The sequence below is a fragment of the Heloderma suspectum genome, chromosome 2 (genome assembly GCF_057233095.1).
Source record: "Heloderma suspectum isolate Gila_16-S chromosome 2, 16-S_ref, whole genome shotgun sequence".
Classification (NCBI taxonomy): domain Eukaryota; kingdom Metazoa; phylum Chordata; class Lepidosauria; order Squamata; family Helodermatidae; genus Heloderma; species Heloderma suspectum.
In genome coordinates this window covers 368,899,256-368,919,259 of record NC_139459.1, presented here as the reverse complement: position 1 = coordinate 368,919,259, position 20,004 = coordinate 368,899,256, and the positions used below count along the sequence as shown (strand labels likewise).

Here is a 20,004-nt window from a genome sequence, read left to right as displayed (position 1 = left end):
TGGGCGATTAATACATTTAATAATAAATAAATAAATACATCATGCTCCATAATCCTCTGTATTGATTCTCCCCTTTCTTTTGTAATCTCCATATCTCTGTGTGCTTGAGCGATTACTTTCTTAGTTATAAGGTTCGGTGTGGTAGGCTCTGGGATGCTTTTTGTGGCAAAAGATGGTAACTTTACTTTAGAGATTGCATCTGACAGCTTTTTATTTTTTGATATAAATTTCTCCTGCCTGAGGTGCAGATACAGGTCTGAATCATGTCTTAAGACATAAAGAAGTTGATCCTTTATAATATCCACATAATTGTTTTGTTGCAAAGTTGTGAAGCCACACTGACTCAGTTACTTCACATGGATTTCCATGCTGTCGAGTGAAATCTAGGACTCAATGGTCTTATAGGACCCTTCCAACCCTACTATTCCATGAGTCGTGCAGCATTTTCATCAAAATACTCAGCTTTTTTGCCCAGAAGATCATGATGGGGTACAGTGTCACATTGATCCACTAAACCAGAATGGGTAAGCGCTCGAAACAAATTGCATGTCATCAAAACTTCCTGGTACATTAACTGCCGCTCATCAATGTAATTACTTCTTTAAGTTTTTGAACATACATCATGAAAAAATGACCAGATAAGCTACACATTCACATTACATGGCCTATTGTAGGGATAAAAGTTTGGGCGCCATTTTTAAAAATGGCAGAAGGACTGCTTTTCCATCAAAATTAATGCCATTGCTGACCTTGACCCAAAAAAACCCTATAGTTTAAAGCCAAAATCATATTTGAACCTTGATTTGTCAAGGAAATGCGACATATCAGTGCCATCTAGGAAAATGGGGGAAGGAGTACTCTGACAATTAAGAGCACACCCTCCCGCCAAGTTCCCCAGCAACTGGTGCACATAGGCCTACTGTCTCTGATACTGGAGGTAGGTTAGATAAAAAGGGGAGGTCATAAGTAGCTAGTGTAGCTAGTGACTCGGTCACGTAGGCATGACACGTGACAGATGAGTCAGCTTAAACAGAGGAGGCAAAGAGACAAAGAACAATGGGTCAGTTTATACTGAGAGCAGGCAAAGAGACAAAAAACAATGGGTCAGTTTAAACTGAGAGCATGCGCAGAGACAAGAACTAATGGAGAAGTATTGAGCTGTTAGGGGTGAGTATAAAAAGACTGGGCGCGCCATGTTCTAGGTCCAGACTGCCCTGCACCCGTTTTGCAAAACGATCAGTAAAACTTTGTTGGCTCCACTGTCGCCTGCCTGGCCTCTCATTTGACCAGAAGCAAGAACTTTTTCTAACAGCCTATTGTAGGGATAAAAGTTTGGGCGCCATTTTTAAAAATGGCAGAAGGACTGCTTATTAGGGCCTAATAGTTGATCTCCTCGATGCACTTCAATTGCCCCTACAAGTGGCCGTCATCCACGTCCAAGCTCACAGAAAAGAGAAAGAGGACAGATGGAGAAAAGGAAATAAAAAAGCAGATGAGGCGGCAAAGAGGGCAGCCCGAGAGGGAGTTCAAGGGGTGTTCCTAGTCCTACCAGGGCAGGAGGACCCACCCACATATTCCTCCTCTAAGTTGCAGATGGTGCAGGAACACGGAGTATATCCTCGGCCGATGGGTGGATCCAGATAACAGATGAGAGGTTACTTCTACCACAAACCTTGCAGAAGGCTGTCTTAGAACAGGTGCATCACTCCCTCGGACACCCAGGGGCCTCAGCTATGATTGAGTACTATAAAAGACTGTTTGTGTCCCCAAGTTTGACAGTCCGTGCCCATCGGCTAGCATCAACTTGTGAAATCTGCCAGAAAACTAACCCTGCAAGATCGCCTCCTCCACCCAAAGGGGGGAGGCTTTGGGCATATTATCCCTTCCAAAGGGTCCAGGTTGATTTTGCTGAAATGCCACCTTGCAGGGGTTACAGATACCTGCTTGTCATTGTGTGTCAAATGACAGGATGAATAGAGGCATTCCCAAGTAAAAATTGCCAGGCAAAAACTGTAGTCTCCGAACTATTGCAAGAGGTAATACCACGGTTTTCTTTGCCCGAAACTATTGAGTCAGACCAGGGTTCGCACTTTACTTCCATCATTACCCAAGGGCTGACCCAAGCTTTGGGGATAGATTGGCATCTCCAATGCCCCTGGAGACCCCAGGCGAGTGGCCAAGTTGAAAGGGCCATCCGTAGCCTCAAAGAAACTTTAACTAAACTCCAGAGAGGGGTTAGGCCCACGTGGGTTGAGGCCTTGCCCGTCGCTCTGACAAAGGTTCGAAGGATACCCAGAAAGGGGATAATACTTTATCCCTTTAAATTAATGTTTGGATTTCCCCCCCGGGTGCATTGCAGAAGAAGGGAAGAGGTTAAATAAGAACTGAGGAATCAGATGTTGAGGGGGCAATTAACTACTCTGCAGTCTGTTCTCTCACAGCTACGAGCTTACTCTGTGCCATTCCAGAGGCTACCGTTCGATGCACCAATCCACCGATTCCAATCAGGGGACGAGGTGCTGCTGAAAAAGTGGAATAAAGAAACTCTAAAGGAGGGGTGGGAAGGGCCTTATTTAGTGGGACCTACTAGTCACTCATCCGTAAAACTTGTAGGATCAAGTAAGTGGACTCACTGCAGTCGAATAAAACCTTTCCGGAGGCCCCTGTCTCCTCCTGTCACCCGGAAAGAACAGGAGGACATGGGCAGGGACAACAGCCCTCTGCTCCCTGGCACTCACCTGGAAGCTGCCAGGGACACAGGCGAAGAGATCAACCAGGAGCCACAATCGCCTGTTATTTACAAATTCCAACACTTGGGGAAAGCCAAGGTTGACTCAGCCGGCCTGAGATTCAGGGGGATTGCCTATTGACAATCAAGGTATTCGTGTAATAGAGGCAGAAATCCCGTACGCTGACAAGTGATCGGGAAAATAGAGTGGTTCTGGGTCCTAGCACTGCTTACCAATGGGGTAATGGGATCAAAGCAATCGTGTTGCCAAGAAGGGGGAAAAACAGTCTTCAAAACCTCTCTAGGGGCAGAATACTACAAATCCATGAAGTCTATCACTTGCTTAGGAAAGAAGGTTTTTGAGATACAATTGACCAAACCCTACATCTATTACATTGGTAGTCAGAGAAGCCAATTATCACTAGGGGCCAAAGTTTGCCTCACTAAGGGAGGGCAGTGGGGATTAGATAAATGGAGCCTGCCGCGGGTCCATCAGACCATTAAGCAAGCTGTGCAGCAAGCTGGGTTAACCCCTGCAGCCCCACGTCCGCCGCCCTTAATAGAGGTCCCAGAGATAGATCGCCCCTAAAAAGCCCAGCTTGGGCTTCAAGTGGCCCAAGATACTGACAATGTATGGTTAGAATGGGTAAAATACACCGCCAAATCCTTGAACAAGTCTGATTGTTTTGTGTGCGCAGCTGGGAGATCTGTCACCAAGGTATTGCCCTTCCCTTTAGGCTGGGATCAGCCCTCCCTCCTCACTTGTATAATCCGTTTGTTCCAGCACTCCAATGCATGGGGGGATAAAAGCTGCCAGAGCCTTAATAAACTTTCCCCCCCCCCTCAAGAGAGAGGATCGCATTGTACCTCCCGTGGCTTCCATAGAGGGATGGAACCATACTGGGTGCATCTCTCGGGCCCTTGAGGAAGATAGTATTTCATTAGGAAACCTCTCGACCTGTACCAACATCACCACATTTGCTAATGACTCTTTGCCGATTCCCCGTGCTGATCTTTGGTGGTATTGCAGAGGCTCAGAATTCTTTAAGACCCTTCCCTCAAACTGGTCTGGAATCTGTGGACTGGTCCAGCTTGCGGTCCCCTTTTCCATCGCCTTCCTCCCGTCCCAGCAACCCACTCACCGCCGCCAAAGACGCAGCACAACCCCCTTTGACAATCAAATATACATAGATTCGATAGGAGTCCCGAGGGGGGTCCCAGATGAATTCAAGAGAAGAAATCAAATAGCTGCAGGATTTAAATCCACCCTGTTTTGGTGGGCAACCATAAATAAAAACGTTGATTGGGTTAACTATATTTACTACAATCAACAGCGATTCATAAACTACACCCGAGATGCCATAAAAGGACTAGCCGAGCAGCTAGACGCCACTAGTCAAATGGCCTAGGAAAACAGGCGTGTCCTTAATACGATGCTGGCAGAAAAAAGAGGGGTGTGTGTGATGTTGGGCGGAAGGTGCTGCACCTTCATCCCTAATAACACCGCTCCTGATGGCACAGTGGCAAAAACACTACAAGGTCTTACCACCCTATCTGAGGAATTGGCCGAAAATTCCGGGATCAGCAACCCCCTCTTCATTTGGCTAGAAAAGTGGTTCGGCAGATGGAAGCATTTGGCAGCTTCCGTCCTTATCTCATTGGGAGTAGTAGTAAGAATCTTGGTGCTGTTTGGCTGTTGCATCATCCCATGTGCCAGAGGCCTGTCCCAAAGATTGATTGAAAGTGCTTTATCAAAACAAATGCTTCTACTATACGACACAGCCGAAACAACTAGCTAAGCACTCAGACCACCAAAAACCAAGCTGTGAGACATGAGTAAAGACTTAAAGGGGGGAGTGTTGGATAAAAAGGGGAGGTCATAAGTAGCTAGTGTAGCTAGTGACTCGGTCACTTAGGCATGACACGTGACAGATGAGTCAGCTTAAACAGAGCAGGCAAAGAGACAAAGAACAATGGGTCAGTTTATACTGAGAGCAGGCAAAGAGACAAAAAACAATGGGTCAGTTTAAACTGAGAGCATGCGCAGAGACAAGAACTAATGGAGAAGTATTGAGCTGTTAGGGGTGAGTATAAAAAGACTGGGCGCGCCATGTTCTAGGTCCAGACTGCCCTGCACCCGTTTTGCAAAACGATCAGTAAAACTTTGTTGGCTCCACTGTCGCCTGCCTGGCCTCTCATTTGACCAGAAGCAAGAACTTTTTCTAACAGCCTATTGTAGGGATAAAAGTTTGGGCGCCATTTTTAAAAATGGCAGAAGGACTGCTTTTCCATCAAAATTAATGCCATTGCTGACCTCGACCCAAAAAACCCTCTAGTTTAAAGCCAAAATCATATTTGAACCTTGATTTGTCAAGAACATGCGACATGTCAGAGCCATCTAGGAAAATGGGGGAAGGAGTACTCTGACAATTAAGAGCACACCCTCCCGCCAAGTTCCCCAGCAACTGGTGCACATAGGCATACTGCCTCTGATACTGGAGGTAGCTTAGAGGCATCAGGACTAGTAGCCGCTGATAGCCTCCTCTGTGAATCTGCCTAACCCCCTTTTAAAGCCATCCCAGCTGGTGGCCATCACTACATCTTGCGGTAGCGAATGCCATAGTTAACGCTGCGCTAGAAGTGTGAAGAAGGCCCTCCTTTGCCCTGCCCTGAATCTCCCACCAAACAGCTTCCTGAGATTCTAGTGTTATGAGAGAGGGAGAAAAATACCTCTTGTGGCACTCGCCCACCTCCTCAGAGGCTGCTGCTACAATTAAACTAGAAGTCTGCACATAGGATTTGGCATCCTATTTAGTTGTGTGTGTGTGTGTGGGGGGGGTCTGTAGCGATCGGGTCGTCCAGCAGGGGGCGGGCGTGGAGCGCCTCCGCCGTTAAACCGCCATCTGAGCAGGAAGCCCAGAGGGAAAGGCGGGGATCTGCCTTGACGGAGGGGCTGCAGCCTCCCGCTGCCCCCCTTCCAGCCAGCCGGGGAAAGTGTCCGGAGGGCATGCGGGGATTCCTGTTGGATCGTCCCCCCTCCCTAGACTGAGCCCCCGCGCAGCCGCCCGAACAGCGCCGCGCAGCTGAGAGCAAGCCAGCCAAGAGTCACACCGGCCTCCTCGTCGCTTCCGGTATGGTTTGGGAGTTCCGTCGAGCTCTGTGGTTGCTGTGGAAAGAGCGCTACTTAGCTGCCTGCTCATGGGTGGTGCGAGGCTGCCCTTACGGCTGCAATCCTACACGCTTGCTTACACGGGAGAAAGGCTTGCTTCTGCGTAGGCACACCAAGGATTTGGCTGCAAGTTGCCCGGCCTCAGTGTCTACCTGCAGTATTGGGTTTTTCTCCCTCTCTCACAGCGCTAGAGCCCAAAGGGGTCACCGCATGAAGCGTATCGGTGAGGAGGTTCAGGACAGATGAAAGGAAGGACCTCCTCACGCAGCGCAGAGTCAAACTACGGAATTCACTACCGCAAGATGTAAAAGGGAGTTAGACAAATTCCTGGAGGAGGAGGCTATCAGTGGTTACTGGTCCTGATGCCTCTAAGCTACCTCCAGTATCAGAGGCAGTACGCCTATGCATACCAGTTGCTGGGGAACGTGGGCGGAAGGGTGCTGTTGCGCTCATGCCCTGCTTGTGGGTTCCTGGTCGACAGCTGTGTGAACAGAACGCTGGACTAGATGGACCCTTGGTCTGATGCAGCAGGGCTCTTCGTAACTCTAGACTAGGGCTACAGGGGTGCCCCAAGCAGCCTCAGCAGTCTCCCTCCACCCTCCCCTGTGGACTATGGGGCACCCCTCTCTCTTCCAGTATTGGACCCCATCTCCTGTTCATTCCACAATATGGTGATGATATTAAGAGTAGGCCCTATTTCAGAGTTACTGTAACCCCCTCTTAGCCTTGTTGTTGTTGTTCAGTCATTCAGTCGTGTCCGACTCTTCGTGACCCCATGGACCACAGCACGCCAGGCCTTCCTGTCCTGCGCTCTCTCCCGGAGCGTGCTCAAGTTCATAGTCATTGCATCGGTGATGCTATCTAGCCATCTCATCCTCTGCCGTCCCCTTCTCCTTTTGCCTTCAGTCTTTCCCAGCATCAGGGTCTTTTCCAGAGAGTTTTCTCTTTGCATTAGGTGGCCAAAATATTTGAGCTTCAGCTTCATTATCTGTCCTTCCAATGAGCAGTCAGGGTTGATTTCCTTTAGGATGGACTGATTTGACCTCCTTGCAGTCCAGGGGACTCGTAAGAGTCTTCTCCAGCACCACAGTTTGAAAGCATCGATCCTTTGGCGCTCAGCCTTCCTTATAGTCCAGCTCTCACAGCCATACATTACTACTGGGAAAACCATAGCTTTGATTAGATGGACCTTTGTTGGCAAGGTGATGTCTCTGCTTCTTACTATGCTGTCTAGGTTTGCCATCGCTTTCCTCCCAAGGAGCAAGCGTCTTTTAATTTCATGGCTACAGTCACCATCTGCGGTGATCTTGGAGCCCAAGAAAGTAAAACTTCCATTTTACTGTCACTGCTTCCATTTCTTCCCCTTCTATATGCCAGGAAGTGATGGGGCCAGATGCCATGATCTTCATTTTTTTAATGTTGACTTTCAAACCAGCTTTTGCACTCTCCACTTTCACCTTCAACAAGAGGCTCTTTAGATCCTCTTCACTTTCTGCCATTAGGGTGGTATCGTCTGCATATCTGAGGTTGTTGATAATTCTCCCAGCAATCTTAATTCCAAGCTGTGATTCATCCATCCCAGGGTTTCTCATGATGTACTCTGCATATAAGTTAAATAAGCAGGGTGACAATATGCAGCCTTGTCGTACTCCTTTCCCAATTTTGAACCAATCGGTTGTTCCATGTCTGGTTCTTACTGTTGCTTCTTGACCCTCGTACAGGTTTCACAGGAGACAGGTAAGGTGGTCTGGTATTCCCATCACTTTAAGAATTTGCCAGAGTTTGTTGTGATCCACACAATCAAAGGCTTTAGCGTAGTCAGTGAAGCAGAAATAGACGTTTTTCTGGAATTCTCTTGCTTTCTCCATGATGCAGCGAATGTTGGCGATTTGATCTCTAGTTCCTCTGCCTCTTCGAAACCCAGCTTGTACTTCCGGCAGTTCTCGGTTTGCATACTGCTGAAGCCTAGCTTGTAGGATTTTGAGCATCACCTTGCTGGCCTGTGAAATGAGCGCAATTGTGCGGTAGTTTGAACACTCTTTGGCGTTGCCCTTCTTTGGAATTGGAATGTTAACTGACCTTTTCCAGTCTTGCGGCCATTGTTGAGTGTTCCAAATTTGTTGGCATATTGAATGCAGCACTTTAACAGCATAATCTTTTAGGATTTAAATAGCTGAGCTGGAATACTGTCATCTCCGCTAGCTTTGTTGTTACTAATGCTTCCTAAGGCCCACTTGACTTCACTCTCTAGGATGTCCGGCTCAAGTTCAGTGACCGCACTCTCATGGCTATCAGGGACATTAAGATCTTTCCTGTATAGTTCTTCTGTGTATTCTTTCCACCTCTTCTTAATCTCATCTGCTTCTGTTAGGTCCCTGCCTTCTTTGTCCTTTATCATGCCCGTCTTTGCACAAAACGTTCCCTTGAGATCTCCGATTTTCTTGAAGAGATCTCTAGTCTTTCCCATTCTGTTGTTTTCCTCGATTTCTTTGCATTGTTCATTTAAGAAGGCCTTCTTGTCTCTCCTTGCTATTCTATGGAACTCTGCATTCAGTTGGATATATCTTCCCCTTTCTCCCTTGCTTTTCGCTTCCCTTCTTTCCTCAGCTACTTGTAAAGCCTCATCAGACAGCCACTTGGCTTTCTTGCGTTTCTTTTTCTTTGGGATGGATTGAGTTGCTGCCTCCTGAACAGTGTTACGGACCTCCGTCCATAGTTCCTCAGGCACTCTGTCTATCAGGTCTAATCCCTGAAATCTATTCTTCACTTCCACTGTATATTCATAAGGGATATGATTTAGGTCATACCTGAATGGTTTAGTGAAAACAAAACACTTATACCACTTATACCACTCAAGAAAACAAAACACTTATACCACTTAAAATTATGTGAAGCTCAAAGACCAAGCATCTTTTCCTTGGGCGTTGGGATACAAATCCTGGAGAGGGAGCCCTCCAAGCTTATTAACGGAAAACACTCGAGAGAGCCTTGTGGCTCTTGAAAGTATGGGGATAACAAGAATGGATTACATTACAGGGTCGTTGTCCCCTTCTCTCAGTCTCCCTTTCCCCCATCTGCAATATGAGGCTAATAACAATGGACCGTCTTATATCTCCCCGATCCACACACCCCTATCACGGGAGCATTTTCAGGGTAATTTTTTGACCAGCTCAATCCCCCACCGCCACTTTTATATTACTGAAGAAGATCTGAGGATGTTGTACTTTGTGGTTTTAGTTTTTGTGAACCACCCAGAGAGCTTCGGGTAGTGGGCTGTATAGAAATTAAATAAATAAGACTGGGAATGCTTGATTTTGATTTTTCCTTTTGAATGGGATGTGGGGAGGAGGTGGGAAGCAAATCCCAGGGAGGTACCCATACTTGTTTATTACAGCAAATGCTAAAGAGAGTCTTGTAGCGCTTGAAAGACTTAGGGTGCAATCCTATGCATGGTTAGACAGAAAAAAGCCCTACAACTTACAGCATTCCCCAGCCAGCATGGCGAAACATGCATAGGAGTTCTCCCTTAGAAGATTGCTCCATGTTCTTGTAAATTAATCTCACGATATTCATTAGGGGAAACCTAAGTAGGTGGGCCTGTGGTTGAAGCCTAAAAATTCAGTCCTATGCAAGACTGCTCAGAAGTAAGTTTCATGCAGTTCAACGGGGCTTGCTCCCAAGTAAGTGTGCATAGGACTGCAGCCTAAGAGATTGATTGTGGCAGGAGCTGCTTCATCAGATGCATGCAGTGTTATCCTTACTTAGAAGATAGCTATTTGGACACACTCAAGATGACCTACAATAAAAAAAATAAATAAAAACAAACCATAAACCAGGAACTTGAATCCAACCCATTCATCCAATATAGTCTATTACAGTGCCTGACAACCACTCCCCTGGTTTCCATGCAGGGATTTCCTCCAGCCATAACTGTAGATTTTGGGGATTGATCCTGTGATCTTCTGTGTGCAAAGCATGGGTTCTACCTGTGAATTGCAGCCCGTCACTTCAATCTCTGTCTCTCTCCCAACGTATTGAGAGAGAAAATATCTCCTGTTAATTTTTTTACCCGGTATGTAGATGTGGAAGCACAGATCCAGCCTGCAACTTTTTAATGGACATGCTATTGATTAAAGGGTGTGAAGACAAAGTTAGCATACTTTGAGTTATTTTAACCTAGTAGCTAAGAGACCAAGAGATGAAACATGAAGCCCCTAGTTCAAATCTTGTCTCAGCCATAAACATACTAGGTGGCCCTCAACCATCTGAGCTTGGTAGCCCCATCAACAGCATCTGGGTTAAATGTAGCAAAGAATAAAAGGAACCTGGTGGTCGGAGTCTACTACCGGCCCCTCAATCAAGGAGAAGACGAGGATGAAACTTTTGAAAAGCAAATAGCCAATGTTTCAAGGAAGCATGATGTAGTAGTAATGGGGGACTTCAATTTCCCCGATATTTGTTGGGAGACAAATTCTGCAAAACATGGCCCCTCCAGGAAATTCCTGACTTGTGTTGTGGATAACTTCCTCCTACAGAAAGTAGAGGAAGGAACTAGAGGATTGGCTCTCCTCGACTTGATCCTAACCAACAGAGATGACTTAGTGGATAAAGTAGCAGTTACAGGAACTCTGAGGGAAAGTGAATATGTTATACTTGAGTTCTTGGTTCTAAAGGAAGCAAAAGCCGAGTGTAGCCAAACGCCCACCCTGGATTTTAGGAAAGCCGATTTTAATAAACTCAGAACAATGATCAGTAAGGTCCCATGGCAAGCGACGCTAACGAGAAAAGGAGTCCAAGATGGGTGGGAGTTTTTAAAAAAGGAAATTCTCAAGGCACAATTACAAACAATTCCAACAAGAAGAAAAGGTGGAAGACAACAGAAGAAGCCAATGTGGCTTCACAAAAAGCTTAGAGATGACCTGAAAACAAAAAAGGACACATGTAGGAAGTGGAAAGAAGGCCAAGCTACAAAGGAAGAGTACAGGCAGGTAGCACAGAATTGCAGGGATGGCGTCAGGAAGGTTAAAGCTGAACACGAGCTGAGGGTAGCGAGGGATGCTAAAAGCAACAAAAAGGCTTTCTTCAGCTACGTGCAAAGTAAAAGACAGAGGAAAGGAATGGTGGTTCAGCTATTAAATAAGGATAGCAAAATGATAACCAATGACAAAGAAAAGGCAGAAGTGCTGAATTCCTACTTTGGCTCAGTCTTCTCCCAAAAGAGGGTCTATGACCCCCCTGGCAAAGCCGAAGTACAGGCTGAAGGGGCAGGATTGCAGCTTGAGATCGATAGGCATATGGTCAAGGAACACCTAATTACTTTGAATGAGTTCAAATGTCCAGGGCCAGATGAACTGCATCCTAGAGTAATAAAGGAACTGGCAGAAGAACTCTCAGAACCACTGTCTATTATCTTTCAGAAATCATGGAGGACGGGTGAAGTGCCAGATGACTGGAGGATCATAGAATCATAGAATAGTAGGGTTGGAAGGGTCCTACAAGACCATCGAGTCCAACCCCCTGCTCAAGGCAGGAAGCCAAGTCAGACCATCCTCGACAGATGGCTGTCCAGCCTCATCTTGAATGCCTCCAGTGTGGGAGAGCCCACTACCTCCGTAGTTAATTGGTTCCATTGTCGTATTGCTCTAACAGTCAGGATGTTTTTCCTGATGTTCAGCCGGAATCTGGCTTCCTGTAACTTGAGCCCATGATTCCGTGTCCTGCACTCCGGGATGATCGAGAAGAGATCCTGGCCTTCCTCTCTGGGACAACCTTTCAAGTACTTGAAGAGCGCTATCATATCTCCCCTCAGTCTTCTCTTCTCAAGGCTAAACATGCCCAGTTCTTTCAGTCTCTCTTCATAGGGCTTTGTTTCCAGTCCCCTGATCATCTTTGTTGCCCTCCTCTGAACCCTCTCCAGCTTGTCTGCATCCTTCTTAAAGTGTGGTGCCCAGAACTGGACACAGTACTCCAGATGAGGCCTAACCAGTGCTGTGTAGAGGGGAACTAGTACTTCCTGGGATTTGGAAGCTATGCTCCTATTAATGCAGCCCAAAATAGCATTTGCCTTTTTTGCAGCCACATCACATTGTTGGCTGATATTCAGCTTGTAATATGAGCCAGGAGGGCTAATGTCCCTATCTTCAAAAAGGGTAAAAAGGAGGAACCTGGGAACTACAGACCAGTCAGTGTAACATCAACCCCTGGGAACATTCTGGAGCAGGTGATAAAGCAATCCATCTGTAAGCACCTTGAAAACAATGCAGTGATTACTCAAAGCTAACATGGATTTGTCAAGAGCAAATCCTGCCAGACGAATCTGATCTCATTTTTGGATCAGGTAACCTCCCTTGTGGACTGTGGGAATGCTGTGGAAATAATATATCTTGACTTCAGCAAAGCTTTCGACAAAATTCCCCATGATCTCCTGATGAGCAAACTAACTCAAAGTGGGCTAGATGAAAACAACGATCAGGTGGATCCACAGTTGGCTACAGAATCGGACTGAAAGAGTGCTTATTAATGGGATCTTCTCAAACTGGGGAGAGGTAACGAGTGGGGTACTGCAGGGCTCAGTCCTGGGCCCAGTGCTCTTCCACATTTTTCTTAATGACTTGGAGGAGGAGGTGCAGGCAATGCTGATCAGATTTGAATGTTCAGATTCCGGCTGAACATCAGGAAAAACTTCCTGACTGTTAGAGCAATACGACAATGGAACCAATTACCTACGGAGGTGGTGGGCTGTCCCACACCGGAGGCATTCAAGATGAGGCTGGACAGCCATCTGTCGAGGATGGTCTGACTTGGATTCCCGCCTTGAGCAAGGGGCTGGACTCGATGGTCCGATAGGCCCTTTCCAACCTTACTATTCTGTGATCTCTCAGCCTCCATCTGCAAAATGGGCAGATTAATACCATCCTACCTGGCAGGGCTCTTGAAGGGTTATTGAAATAACATATTTTAAGCATTCTGAATACTATATTTATTTATTTAATTTGTACACCAAAAATGTCTTTATTTAATTTCTACCCAGAAAATGGCACTGAAGGTAGCATGCAATTATAGGAACCAAAAATATGTAAAATAAAAACTATTAAGGCAATAATAAAACAAATACATTTAAAAACACAGTTAAAAACACAATAATCACAGAATAAAAACAGCACCCAACCCATCAGACCAGCCTACATGTCAAAGGCCTGCTTGAATAAACACAGCTTTGCCTGCTGGCGGAAGGACAGCAGAGAGGAAGGCAATAGCCACCAAGTAGGCCCTCTCTGGCATCACCACCAGATGTACTTCTGAAGGTGGTGGTATCAAAAGAAGGGCCTTTGTTGAAGACGTTTAAACCCAGGCAGGCTGAGAAGGCAGTCTTTTATATATAAACATGACGATGCTCTTAAGCATGTCTCCTCTTAGAATCCCATCTCCATGCGTCAACCCTCTTATTCTCCTTTTTGCTTCCATCTTTCCCTCTCCCCATTTATGCCATACCACTGCCATTTCAATATAATTGTCCTTCCTTGCCTTATCCACATATCAAACCCATCCTGTATAAAACACTAGAGGCAAACAAAGGAGAACCTCTTTGCAAAGGCCAAAGCCTTCCATGCGTTGTTAAGACGCAGGCTCTGAGGAAAGTGGTTGTCCAAAACGGCTTGCTGCTAGAAAAGCAGTGCAATGATGTAACGGAATATGATCTACTTGCAAATGTGTAGTTCTTGTTTTCTCATCCTCTTGGAAGGTCAGATTTTCTTTGTCCCAAACCTCCTGCTGAATTTGTGCTTGACAAGAGATTTGAACCAGGGATTTTTCAGGATTATGGCTCAGCCTCTCAGCCAATAACTCATGCTCATCTCCTTTTTTATCTCCTGGTGTTTTAAACATTGCATTCTGTCTCTTTCACAGAGGGAGAACCTCCTCTTCCAACTCAGGGATACCCCCAGGGAATCTCCTTGGACTACTGGAGGCCAATGACAGTTGCAGCTCTTTTGTCAGCCAGTAAATCCCATCAACTCTGAGTCTTCCCACTGGAATGCTAGAAGACCAACCAAGAAAGGCCAAACTTGGATCCTGTTTTCCTCCTCTATATTTCTAGCAAGACTTCAGGGGTTTGGGAGCAAAGATTTTGCCAGGAATCAACCTTCTGGAAGGGTCATCACTTGCTCTCTAAATCTAGACTTGAGTGAGTTGAGCCACAAGTGGAAGAGATGAAGGAGCAAAAATCTGCACTCCCAGAACTAGAAGAGGGACCAGAAGGAGCAGAAAAAGCCACTAGTGCCAAAATATATTCAGTGCCTGAATATATGATAAAGCAACCACGATGGCGGGGTTTGCAAGAGGGCAAAAGAGAACCATCCGGGGGGATGCAGGAACACTGGGAAGCCCAATGGCAGGACTTCCTGAAGACACTGCAGCCCATTCACACAGGAGAGGGAAAGCCACTGATCTTGGAGGGCACCCCGTGGGAAGATGCCAAGGCCTTTCTGGTCTCGTTTGAGCAAGTGGCCAAGGCCTGCCAGTGGCCTAGAGGCGAGTGGGCAGCCCGGCTCCTGCCAGCACTGAGCGGGGAAGCAGAACAGGCCTTTCGAAGCCTGGAAGCCAGAGATCAGGAAGACTATGGGAAAGTGAAGGCTGCCATCTTGCGAGCAGAAGCCCTGAGAATGGAGGTGCAGCGCCAGCACTTCAGGCACTTCTGCTGCCAGGAGGTTGGGGACCCCCGAAGGCTTCACAGCCAGCTCCAGGAGCTTTGCCGCCAGTGGCTGAAGCCAGAGAGACACAGCAAGGAGCAGATCCTGGAGCTGCTGATCCTGGAGCAGTTCCTGGCCAGCCTGCCGCCGGAGCTCCAGAGCTGGATCCGAGCAGGAGGGCCGGACACCTGTTCCCAGGCTGTGGCCCTGGCGGAGGACTTCCTGATGAGCCAGCGAGAGGCTGAGACAGGACAGTGGCAGGTGAGGTTTTGGTTTTTAATTTCCAAAAACTGTAATGAGACACAGAATGTGGATTTGGATGTTGGAACTATTTGCAGTTATTCAGTTAAACAGTGATAGAATTGATAATACATTGCAAACGTTGAAACCTTCTGGACCAGCTTAACTTCAGATGGACTCCTGAAACCTCTGTTTATTACCTTTGAGAAATCCTGAAGAATGGGTGGAGGACTGGATGATGGCAAATGTTGTTCCTATCTTCAAAAAGCATTTCCACAGCACTTCCATGATCTACTATGGAAGTTACCAAATGGAAAAATGAAGTAAGATTAGTTTGGCAGGACATGTCCTTGACAAATCAGTGCTGGACTCCAGTGATCACTGCTTTAAGAAATTATAGGGGCTGAGTGTTATCAGTATGCTGATGACACCCAAATCTATTTCTCCTTAATATCTTTATGCAAGGAAGGTATGACTCCTCTGTATGACTGCCTGAAGTTGGCAATGGGCTGGATGAGGGAGAACAAGCTGAAGCTGAATCCAGGCAAGACAGAGGTGCTCATCGTGAAGGGTCCAAATTCAGGTACTGAGGTATGTCAACCAGTTCTAGATGGGGTTGCACTCCCCGCGAAGGAGCTAGTTCGTAGCTTGGGGGTGCTTCTTGACCTGACCCTGCTCCTGGCACCTCAGGTGGAGGCAACGGTGAGAAGTGTCTGTTATCAACTTCGGCTGATACGCCAGCTACGCCCATTCCTGGAACGTGTGGACCTGGTAACGGTGGTGCATGCGCTGGTAACCTCTAGGCTTGATTTTAGTTATATGTTGTTTGTATATATTGTCCATACGTTTTTATGTAGATAGTTTTTAAACTTTGTATATTGTATTTTAATGTTTTAACTTTTGTAAACCACCCAGAGAGCTTTGGCTATAGGGCGGTATAGAAATAATAATAATAATAATAAAAATAATAATAGACCTATCTGTAGGCACCTTGGCATGAATGCAGTGATCACTGGCAGCCAGCATTGATTTGTCAAGGACATGTCCTGACAGACTAATCTTATTTCATTTTTCCATCGGGTAACTTCTATAATTGATTGTGGAAATGGTTTGGCCATAATATATCTTGACTTCAGCGAGGCATTTGACAAAGTGCCCCATGATATTCTGATTAGTAAACTAGTTAAGTGCAGGCTGGATGGCACAGCTGGCTTGGGAACCTTACTCAAAGAGCGCTCACCAGTGGTTCCTCATCAAACTGGAGGGAGGTATCAGGTGGGGTGCTGCAGGGCTCGTACCTGGCTGTTGTACTCTTCAACATTTTTATTCATGTTTTGGGGGAAGAGGTGGGAGAAAGATGAGTTTATCAGATTTGCAGATGACACAAAATTGGGTGGGATAGCGAATGCCTTGGAAGACAGAAACAGAATTCAGAATGATCTTAATAGGCTAGAAAACTGGGCAGAAAATAACAAAATGAAATTCAACAGAGATAAGTATAAGGTTCCTCATTTAGGAAAAAGAAATCAAATTCACAGGTATAAGATGGGACATACCTGGCTTGGCAATAGTAGGTGTGGAAAGGATCTTGGATAGTCGATCACAAGCTGAATCTGAGTCAGTGGTGTCATATGACTGCAAAAAAGGCAAATGCAATTTTTGGTTACATCGATAAAAGTATAGTTTAAAAATCTCACAAAGTAATACTTCTACTTTGCTCTGCTCTGCTCAGACCTCACTTCGAATACTGTGTTCACTTCAGGACACCACACTTTAAGAAGGATTCAGATAAATTTGAACAAATCCATAGGAGGGCAACAAAGGTGATCAGGGGACTAGAAACTGAGTCCTATGAAGAAAGATTGATGGAACTGAGTATGTTTAGTCTTGAGGAGAGAAAACTGAGGGGGGAATATGATAGCCCTTTTGAAGTACCTAAAGGGTTGCCACACAGAAGAGGGCTGCAACCTGTTCTCTCTCACCCAAGAGCATAATAATGGGCTTAAATTACAGGAAGGCAGATTTTGGCTGAACATTAGGAGAAAGCTCCAAACAGACAGAGCAGTCAGGATTCTCCATCGCTGGCGGTATTCAAGCAGAGACTAGGCTTCCATCTGTCAGGGATGCTTTAAACTGGATTCCGGCACCGAGCAGGGGGCTGGAAACAATGGCCTAAATGGCCCCTTCCAACTCTACAATTCTATGAGTTGCTGAGATAGATGAGCAGAAAGTGTCTCTTGCCCATTGCAGTTACCCTTCCAGCCATGTCCCTCTATTTTGAGTGGGATCATCCTTTCTGTTTCAGGGGCCATTGAAGGAGGAGTGCATCGATCCCCAGGATGCAGAGGAAGAGCTCTTAGGCTCTGCAAAGGGACAGATCTACAAAGAAGCCAAGCAAAATTGTCATATGGAGATCAATGTACAGGGTAAGGATTCACTGAGCAATTAAGTTTTCTCCTTTATGTTTGTGGGATGCTTAGGCTGACCAGATTAAAAACTAATGACAACTTCCCATTCCTTTATCAGTCATATGGAAGTGGGGATTTTTGCAAATGCAGCTTCTCATGCAAGGGATCAGAGCAGCTACACCAGCTAAATGTCCCTCTTCAGTGCCACTATTGAAGGAACAGGATGGTTGGCCTCTTTTTGCATCTTTGCAGAAGTGCCAGATCTAATTACCTGTACCAGCAAGAATCTTGCTACAAGATTATAGCTTCACAGTACTGTGACCTAGAACAGTCGGTCATGGAACTGACCAGACAGGAGGCAACCCCGGACTTAATCCTAAGTGGTGCCACCCAGGACTTACTATGAGATGTAAGTGTATTGGAACCAATAGGGAACAGTGACCACTGCGCTATCAAAGTTAATTTATATTTAAGTGCAAAATTGCCAAGGAAGTCTCACATAGTCACATTCGACTTCAGAAGAGAAAACTTACCTAAAATGAAGAAACGGTCAAAAAAGGAATTTGAAAGGGGGAGTCAAGAGGGTTAAAAGAAAGTTGAAAGGGGGAGTCAAAAGGGTTGAAGGTTACTCAAAACCACAATAATAGAAGCTCGGTGAGAATGTATAGGAAAGGTAGCACAAGTCCAAGAGGTCACTAGTATGGTTAATGAGCAGTGCTATCAGAGAAAAGCCCCTTCATGGATCACTGCCTTGTTGTGGCGAAGGGGCTTGTGTAACTCAGTGAAGCCATAAGCTATGCCGTGCAGGGCCACCCAAGACGGACAGGTCATGGCGGAGAGTTCTGACAAAATGTGGTCCACTGGAGAAGGAAATGGCAACCCACTCCAGGATTCTTGCCAAGAAAACCCCATGGAACGTATCACAAGGCTAAAAGAGATGACACCGGAAGATGAGCCCCTCAGGTTGGAAGGTGTCCAATATACTACTGGGGAAGAGCAGAGGGAATTTCCAAGTAGCGCCAGAAAGAGTGAAGCGGCTGGGCCAAAGCCGAAAGGACACTCAGCTGTGGATGTGTCTGGTGGTGAAAAGAAAGTCCGATGCTGTAAAGAACAATATTGTTTAGGAACCTGGAATGTCAGATCAATGAATCAAGGTAAGCTGGAGGTGGTCAAACATGAGATGGCAAGATTGAACATCGACATCTTGGGAATCAGCAAACTAAAATGGACAAGCATGGGTGAATTTAATTCAGGTGACCATTATATCTACTACTGTGGGCAAGAATCCCTTAGAAGAAATGGAGTAGCACTCATAGTCAACAAAAGGGTGGGAAAAGCAGTACTGGGGTACAATCTCAAAAACGATAGAATGATCTGAGTACGAATCCAAGGCAAACCATTCAACATCACAGTAATTCAAGTCTATGCCCCAACCACTGAGGCCGAAGAAGCTGAAGTTGATCGGTTCTATGAAGACCTACAACACCTTCTAGAACTAACACCAAAAAAAGATGTCCTCTTCATCATAGGGGATTGGAATGCTAAAGTCGGAAGTCAAGAAATCACCGGGATAACAGGCAAGCATGGCCTTGGTGTACAAAATGAAGCAGGACAAAGGCTAATAGGGTTTTGCCAAGAGAACACGCTGATTTTATTTGTTTGTTTATTTATTTATTAAATTTATTAATCGTCCATCTGGCTGGTCACCCAGCCACTCTGATCATTTTCCAACAGCACAAGAGGCGACTCTACACATGGACATCACCAGATAGTCAATATCGAAATCAGATTGATTATGTACTTTGCCTTGTTGTGACGAAGGGGCTTGTGTAACTCTTGTGCAGCCAAAGATGGAGAAGCTCTATACAGTCAGTAAAAACAAGGCTTGGAGCTGACTGTGGCTCAGATCATGAGCTGCTTCTTGCAAAATTTTGGCTTAAATTGAAGAATGTAGGGAAACCCACTAAACCATTCAGGTATGACCTAAATCATATCCCTTATGAATATACAGTGGAGGTGAGGAATAGATTTCAGGGATTAGACCTGATAGACAGAGTGCCTGAGGAACTATGGACGGAGGTCCGTAACATTGTTCAGGAGGCAGCAACTCAATCCATCCCAAAGAAAAAGAAGTGCAAGAAAGCCAAGTGGCTGTCTGAGGAGGCTTTACAAGTAGCTGAGGGAAGAAGGGAAGCGAAAAGCAAGGGAGAAAGGGGAAGATATATCCAACTGAACGCAGATTTCCGGAGAATAGCAAGGAGAGACAAGAAGGCCTTCTTAAATAAACAATTGAAAGAAATCGAGGAAAACAGTAGAATGGGAAAGATAGAGATCTCTTCAAAAAAATTGGAGATCTCAAGGGAACGTTTTGTGCAAAGACAGGCATGATAAAGGACAAAGAAGGCAGGGACCTAACAGAAGCAGATGAGGTTAAGAAGAGGTGGAAAGAATACACAGAAGAACTATACAGGAAAGATCTTAATGTCCCTGGTCACTGAATTTGAGCCGGACATCCTAGAGAGTGAAGTCAAGTGGGCCTTAGGAAGCATTAGTAACAACAAAGCTAGCGGAGATGACAGTCTTCCAGCTGAGCTATTTAAAATCCTAAAAGATGATGCTGTTAAAGTGCTGCACTCAATATGCCAACAAATTTGGAACACTCAACAGTGGCCACAAGCCTGGAAAAGGTCAGTTTACATTCCAATTCCAAAGAAGGGCAATGCGAAAGAGTGTTCAAACTACCGTACAATTGCGCTCATTTCACATGCCAGC

The 20,004-nt window shown here is 45.9% G+C and overlaps 1 protein-coding gene across 2 annotated transcripts in view; it reads left to right on the top strand.

Moving 5' to 3' along the window:
* The first annotated feature begins 5,646 nt into the window (after positions 1–5,646).
* The window catches only part of LOC146355976 (uncharacterized), a 32,452-nt gene continuing 18,094 nt past the window's right edge, over positions 5,647–20,004 (top strand). For both annotated transcript variants that reach the window (XM_084831385.1, XM_084831387.1), the window contains exons 1-3: positions 5,647–5,859; positions 13,803–14,845; positions 17,130–17,250. In XM_084831385.1, the coding sequence (XP_084687511.1) occupies positions 14,105–14,845; positions 17,130–17,250 (862 nt within the window). In that variant the 5' untranslated portion in view covers positions 5,647–5,859; positions 13,803–14,104. The remainder of the gene's footprint in view (positions 5,860–13,802; positions 14,846–17,129; positions 17,251–20,004) is intronic.